Source organism: Lucilia cuprina, chromosome 4 (assembly GCF_022045245.1).
Source record: "Lucilia cuprina isolate Lc7/37 chromosome 4, ASM2204524v1, whole genome shotgun sequence".
Lineage (NCBI taxonomy): Eukaryota > Metazoa > Arthropoda > Insecta > Diptera > Calliphoridae > Lucilia > Lucilia cuprina.
Window position 1 is genome coordinate 40958573 of NC_060952.1, and position 7394 is coordinate 40965966.

The 7394-nt window shown below is 30.9% G+C and overlaps 1 protein-coding gene and 1 long non-coding RNA gene across 2 annotated transcripts; one reads left to right on the forward strand and one right to left on the reverse strand.

Moving 5' to 3' along the window:
• Window positions 1–2908: 2908 nt before the first annotated feature.
• On the reverse strand, window positions 2909–5425 carry LOC111687151 (chitobiosyldiphosphodolichol beta-mannosyltransferase-like). The gene is made up of 4 exons (XM_046949317.1): window positions 5205–5425; window positions 4037–5093; window positions 3613–3893; window positions 2909–3525 (listed from the first exon to the last, which is right to left on the reverse strand). Exons 2-4 carry the CDS (start codon window positions 4597–4599, stop codon window positions 3017–3019), a joined length of 1353 nt encoding a protein of 450 aa, XP_046805273.1. The 5' UTR covers window positions 4600–5093; window positions 5205–5425; the 3' UTR covers window positions 2909–3016.
• Window positions 5426–6438: 1013 nt separating this feature from the next.
• On the forward strand, window positions 6439–7137 carry LOC124419515. The gene is made up of 2 exons (XR_006940660.1): window positions 6439–6831; window positions 6907–7137. It is a non-coding gene; the product is annotated as an uncharacterized LOC124419515 (long non-coding RNA).
• The last annotated feature ends 257 nt before the right edge of the window (window positions 7138–7394 follow it).

Consider the following 7394-nt stretch of genomic DNA (forward strand, 5'->3'; position numbering starts at 1 on the left):
TTTTCTGTAAGGATATACATTACAAGCAGCTAACTTTCCCTTCTCTCGGTACCATTGAATTAGTGAGCTCTTTAATATCTTGTAGTTCAGTGGAATGCAAAAATATACATTTGAACGTGTTTTAAAAATTTGTATAAATTTTTTATTTTTTGACATTTTTTCAATTGATTCCAAGAAGTTGTTTCGGAACTAGTATGCGTTCCATTGAAATAGTGTAGTAGCAATGTGTAACTAGTTTCAAAGAACTAGTTCCTTAAAAACTATTTAGAAGTATTTAAGAACCACGACAATATTCTAAAGAACGGGTTCCAGAAGTAATGGCGACACTACTAGTTCTAAGGCTGTTGTTTAAGAATCCAAAGTCGTTCTGTTTTCACTCGTTCTAGAACAAGTTCTAATATTTAACTATGGCAAATGTTTTCAGTCGATTAAAGGTATTCCAACAAAAAACTGAATCGTAAGAAAACGTTTCAATGCTTTACGAATGTGTGTATTCTGCGTTACGATCGAACCTAAGTTTTTTGTAAGTTGTTGTTTATGTGACGAAGAGTCGAATCGAAATGTAGAATACCAAAGTTGGCAAAAGGAGAAAATTTCGATTCGAATTGAAATGCAGAATAAGGGCCATTGTTTTGATATTTGTAAAGACGCTATAGACACAATAAACGTCTTTATGAAAGAAGAAAATGAAGCACAATTGGCTAATGAAAATCGTTTAAAGAGAATTATGTTTACGGTCTTGCCATTACAAACTTAGTAACGTCCCAGCAAGAAAAGTGTGGATAAAGATGTAGTATTTCCATCACAACTAGTAACCCGGAGTGCTTCAATTTCGAGTGAAAAGCCTATGAATTTTACATTAGCGTATTATTGGAGGGATGTTGTTCATTTTTGGCAACTCTGAACTACATTTAATCTCAGTTTTAGAAGTGGTAAAAATGTGATATTTGGATGTCAAAAATAAAACACTCCCTCTTAATGACACGCTTATATAACTTCACTGGCTTTTCACCAAACCTTTATGTACTTCAAATGGGTTATTTGTAATGACTTTGTAAAACAAAAAAACTTCAAAATTATAAAAATAGTTTGCATAAATATGGTGATTTAAAGCAGTGTAGTATAAACAAGTTACTTGCATTAAAGAAGAATGATTTAAAACTGTCAAGAAGTTTTCAAAAGGTTACAGCATCGCTTTCTATATACTTGAAAAATAAAAATAATAAAAAAACAACAAAGGGTAAGTGTTTATTAAATTCCAAATAAATATTGTAAAAGTTACTAAAATATTTTTAAAAATTTTTTAATAATATGTTATTATAACAAGTAAGAGTTTTATATTCGGCTGTATCGAATCTTATATAGCCTTCATCCCTAAAAAAATAGTTGGTACCAAAAAGTCATCTTTTACATTACTTACTTCGGGCTCATGTTCCAAGGTTCTATATTATAGAATATTAAAATAGTACCTTTTGAAAAACGAAAAGTATTCAGACTCTACATACTTAATTTAATATTTTTAGGTTCAATATTAGGGAAAATTCCAAAAGTAACCTTTCAAAAACAAAAAAGTACCAAAAATTTTACTTTTATGAGTTTTCTGCTTAATCCTACTTTATATACATACTTAACTTCATGTTTCCAGGTTCAATATTATAGAAAATTCAAAAAGTACCTTTTGAAAAACGAAAAAGTACCAAAAATTTATGTTTATGGTTTCTAACTTAAGCCAGGCTCCACATACTTAATTTCATGTTTCTCGACCTGCTACTCATTATAGAGTCGAAAAATTATATTATTGATATCTTAAAGAACAGATCTGATGTTAAAATACTTTGTATAGTTTGTTCTCTGTTTTAGATATATATTGACCTGTGAGAAACGAAATGTTACTAATTCATACAAACTTGAAGTCTAGATTTTATTTTAACAATCAGTACTATTTTGCATTCACTAATCACTAATAACTTACAACTTTTAAAATGAAGTTATGATTGTAATACAGAATACACACAATCTTCCATTTTTTGTTGGTATACCAATTTTTGTTTGTTGCCTCAGATTTATGTACTTAAGTCATTAAGTCAGTAAAATAATATTGTGGACATTTAAGTCAAAGGGGGCTTTTTATAGGGGCTAAGTCAAATGATGTCTTTTAATTATAAAACTCATGAGGGTTCTTAAGGCTAATACAGAACTGGGTTTTATAGTTTTTTGTCGAGATAGGAGTATATTTAACATGATTATGAACTTAAAAGCTCTATTCGGTGTGTTCAGTTGTATTGGGGCTAGGTGAAATAATGGATTAATGTTAGTTAATTTTTGTAATAGGTTTCGTCTCCGGTACCATAGAAGATCATGTGCCAAATTTCATTAAACTATCTTCAAAATTGTAACCTGTTTGATTACAAGGTTTACATGGACGGACTGTCATAAATAGACTCAGAAAATGATTCTTATCCGATTGGTGTACTTTAAGGTGGGTATAAATATATTGGGTATAGGCCATATAAAAACATATTGGAATCCGATAATTGGTTAAAAATATAATAAATATCTTTGTATTGGTATTTTTGATAACTTTCTTAAAGACTCCATGGCTTTTCGATTGATTTATTTCTTATTTTATGATTTATCTTAAGATTTAGTGTTATTAATATTGCCAATGTCATGTTGGAATATCTAAGTAATCAGAAAATTCTTTCTGACAAATTGCGATATAACATTATGAGCAGATCATTCGTATTTATTCATCTTATTTATTATTCCATGAATTGTACATTGTTTCCTGAGCATTTAACAGGAAAGTAATATCACACTTTAACATGCTCAATTTTACCCTTAACAGTACTTTGCTCAGCTTTTAAAACCCTTTCAAATGATACCCCATATTGAAACAAAAACATGATTTGGCTTTCTAAATAGATTGAGTCGGTCTAATGTATAATTTCAAATATTATAAAATGCAAAGAAATCTTAAAATAAAAAAAGATCAGTGCTTAAATATAATTTTATTTCATACAAATGTATTAAATACCGGCAACGCATTAGATTTCCAGTTTTCGTGCCATCTCAGGGACTGAAATTTTTTCAAATTTTTTCGAAATAATTCTTTTGATTCCAACAGGCTTTGATTATTGGGAAAATTTTCAAACCAAAATATGAGTTGCTGAGCGAGTTGCTGATGACTTTCAAAAATGAAACCATTCTGTCCCGGACGAACTAACTCATTAAGGCATTTGAAATTGTATGCGCATACTGGCAGACCGCAACCAAACATATCTACAATTTTCATGGGTAAATCCAAACCGCTTGAACTCCAATGTAGACAAACGCCTAAATCTGCGGCAGCTAATATTACGGGATAATCCTCCGTTTCAAGCCAGGGAGTAATTATACCAACTTTAGTAAATTTGAGTTTTTTAATTTGCCTTTGATATTCCTCCTTTTGGGGTCCTTTACCCGTTATAATGCACATTAAAAAGGGAAATTTTTCAGGATTATTTGAAGCTTCTTTCTCATAAGCTGTACGAATAATAAATATAAGACCAAAAATTTTGTATACAAATTAGTAATTTAAGTTCATATTTTTAACACAATTATAGGTATTACCTTGCAAAGCTTTTAACAATAGTCCAAAATCTTCATCTGGAGTCCAACTAGTGGAAGAAACTAATATGCCCATTCTCTCAGGTTTATCAACTACTATACCATTGCTTAATTTTTGGGTCAATGCAGTTTCTTCTAATATTCCGGACTGCTTTAGATTATCATAAGACTTTGGCAGAAATTGTGGGTAATCCTTAGAAAGTTTCATAAATAAATTGTGTTTTGCCGTCAAATCAATTGGATGGAACTGAGATGGAGGCCTATCATATAACACCACAATATTTCTAAAAAAAGAAATAAAATTAAGATTTATTCTTAAAACATTCCCTACTCCTATACATACATAATGGGAAATACATTCTCCGGAAATTTTTATTGAGGACAAGACTGATTATCTTATTGTAAAAGGTCTAGAAGTAATGCTCACCTTATATTCCAGTTATAGGTTAAATCCTCCTTCATAGCTGTGGTAACGCAAAAATTGGCATTAGCTTTTCTTCCACACCATTTTTCAATCCATTTTGCTAAACGACAAATTTTACTCGTTTCCCCGCCTCGTATACCAAGACCTAATATTGTGTACGTGTAATTATGCCAATCAATAATCAATCGAGTACGCGTCACTGCACAATACAAATAACTAACAACTAAAGTTGGTATTCCTGGAGGATTTTGGACAAGCAGAAAATTTGGTCTCCGTATCGCAACTAGTGCAATCATTAGACTTAAAGTCTGCCAAATTGTTTTAAATATTAACTTTAATATGGGAGTTAGATTTATAGCTGGAACCGGTGTCAGTTTATGTATTTTGCATTTTGGTTCAGCTGTTGATAATACTTCCAAGGGTTTTGTTTCATTATATCCAATGAAATCAACATTGTAGTTTTCCTCTAATAAACTTGCTGCATGATACTGCATTCGTGGACTTCGTCCAATATCACCCAAGACAATAATGCAAGCATTACGTCTTAACGTTTTTTCTTTTTCCATTAGAGTTTGAAAACAAAATAACGAAATTAATTTATGTTCTAAGTAGTATCACTTCCAACTTAATAGCTCTTTAATACAGTTTTTAAATGTAAAACGAAATTACTAAATACGATAAAGCTCCATTAGTGTGTACGTTGCGTTCCGTGACGTATCAGCTCAAAATTGTTTTTTGGCTTATGGAAACTTGTGTAAGTTGTTAGCTTTGCCGTAACGTTGTCGTCGCAGAGGAAACAGTTTTAAGTGTCTGCAACCAACAGCTGATAAAATGTACACGAAAAAAAAGTTTTCACATATAAAAACACAGTGGTGCCAACATTTCATTACGGAAAATTATTTAAAACACTAAATATTAGCAAAAATACCCATAATAATTTTACCAATTTTGTTAAAAATGTGATAGTATTTAATAAATTTTTTAAACGTTTATCCATATTTTCTGCTTATTTGAAATTGAGACCTTTAGAATTTGAAATTGAGAACTTAGTAGTACTTCTCTGAAATAAAATAAGAAACACCTTCTAAAATGGTAAATAAACCAACAATTTTTAAATTTATTTTTAAGAAAGATTTGCAATTTTTGTTTTACTACGGAAATATGAACTTACATACGGCCTTGATAACTAGGGTTTTCTGAAATCGAAAATTGCGTAAGTTATATTAAAACTCTGGGACAGACGTGATAGTTTGACAGAACAGATAAGAAAATCAAAAAATTAGATTTTTCAACATGCATTGTCGTGTTGAAGTTAAAAAATATTATAATAAATTACAACCTAGACCGTTAAACTATTAACAGAAATAGTAACTTTCAAAAAATCCACGTCGGTCCCAGAAGGTTAAAAAATAGTAAGATCCAACATTTCTAACTATATTCAAAGCAGTTTATGTTGCTTTAATGGAGCCAATTTTGACAAGAATAAAACTTTGTTTTGTAGTGGTGTGGTGGTCAGCTGTTTGTTTAAAATAAGACAAACAGAAAACAAAATAAACAGAAAGGGACAGAATGGCCAGATTGCTAGCGGCGCTGGTATGCCCGCGTATTGCGCGGCTAAAGCTCGCCGGATGGGGTGGTTCTTGCCGGCAATCTGGACCATAAACACACACTAACACAAAAATTCATACCAGCATTTGGGGTATTATTTGAAAAAAGGGCCAAAAGTAGTCCTGCATCTCCCTGCGGTCATACCTATACACATTATTGTCCTCCCACTAGAGGATTCAACCTCACCATGACGTCCTCTTCCTTGACGTCCCCCAAATCTTCCCTGCAAACATTCACTTCCCCTACTTACCGCCGCTTTTCAAACAAATTACCAAATCATATTAATGACACAACTTTTCAAAATTTCTTTAAAACGTTATAAACATAATTTTTTTTTATTAATTATTAGAATTTTTCTTAGCTTACGGCAAAATTTAAATTTTACAAAAATTTTTAATGGACAATATTCAAAAAAAATGAGTTTAAGGGAGATATTTATTATTACAAAAAAAAAATTTTATATAAAATTATTGGTTTAACACATTTAGCTTTTAGATTAACAAATTTTCTTTAGTTTTCCAATTTTAAGTTTTTGGTAGATTCTAAGCTTTAGATTTAAGTAGATTTAGGCTTTAGTCGTATGATTTCACAATATAATCTCTTAGTTTTAAAGCAGTATATTTTAAATCTTAGGTTTTTAGTTTTAAATAGATTTAAGAATTTAGCTTTTGACAAATTGTTTTCAGCTTTTAGTTTTATCAAATTTTTAAATTTTAAGTATTTTTAGATTTCAGCTTTTAAGTATTTTTATCTTTTAGCTTTTAAGTATTTTCAGATTTTAGCTTTAAAGTATATTTTCCTTTTTTTTCAGATTTTAAGTATCTTTAGATTTTTGCTTTTAAGTATCTTTATATTTTAGCTTTTAAGTATTTTATCTTTATTTTCTCCTCTTTCTTCTACAGGTCCTACGGCTATGGAGTTGGCAGGTGTTGCAGTGGGGTTTCCGTCGTCCGTATTCTGTCCAGGTCCGGGTAATTCAGGTCAGTTTGCAAAAATTTTAAATATCTTTTAAATAATTATTTATATATATTTATTTTTCTTTTCACATATATATACGTATAAAAATACTGAGCTACTGGGTGCAAATCTGCCGCAAATTCTTCTAAAAAACTAGGCCTGAGCTCAACCCTAACGTCGCGCACGCTTGGCGGTAATTTTTGGCCAGCGGTCTGGTCCGATTCTAATCAATGGTAAGCTTGTTATTTTATATATATATAAATTTTTTTATTTATTATTTACCTTTTTTTTTATTAATTATTTAAAAGGTACTGTCAGTCCGTCTTGTCGTTCAGGGTCAAAAATCTTTATGGTCGAAACCTTTGGTATACCTGCGCACCCCAGGATTGGCAGTGCGGAGCCGATGTTCCCAAATGAAAGATCCCACGTTGGAAGTCGGCAGAGGTGGCGTTGAAATATTTGTATAACCTTTTTTTTTTGGTGTTTAATTTATATAACTTATATTATATTGTTTGATTTAAATAAAGACTTTAAAAATGCTTAGGCGACTTTTATTGTGCGCTCTTGCCACTTGCTGCTTCGTTGAATCTCAAAGAAAAAAAAGGCCGACATTTTGCACATTAGGGTCCGAGAAACCTCGGATCCCATAATGGCTTCCTACTGTTTCAATTCCTTTCAGCTATTCAATCTACTGTTTCAAATAATTTTCCTAGTGTTTGTTTTTGTTTACTTTCATTTTTTTTTCTCAAAAATGTCAAACGACGCGTTGCCAACTTTATTTTTCCCTTCTTCTTAT

Excerpts from the sequence above, each read along its gene's own strand:
- LOC111687151 (XM_046949317.1), bottom strand. The coding sequence starts at position 4,599 with ATGGAAAAAGAAAAAACGTTAAGACGTAATGCTTGCATTATTGTCTTG. Across the intron at positions 3,894-4,036 it reads ACCTATAACTGGAATATAAG|AAATATTGTGGTGTTATATG; the intron begins GTGAGCATTACT and ends TTCTTTTTTTAG. Across the intron at positions 3,526-3,612 it reads ATTGTTAAAAGCTTTGCAAG|CTTATGAGAAAGAAGCTTCA; the intron begins GTAATACCTATA and ends TTATTCGTACAG.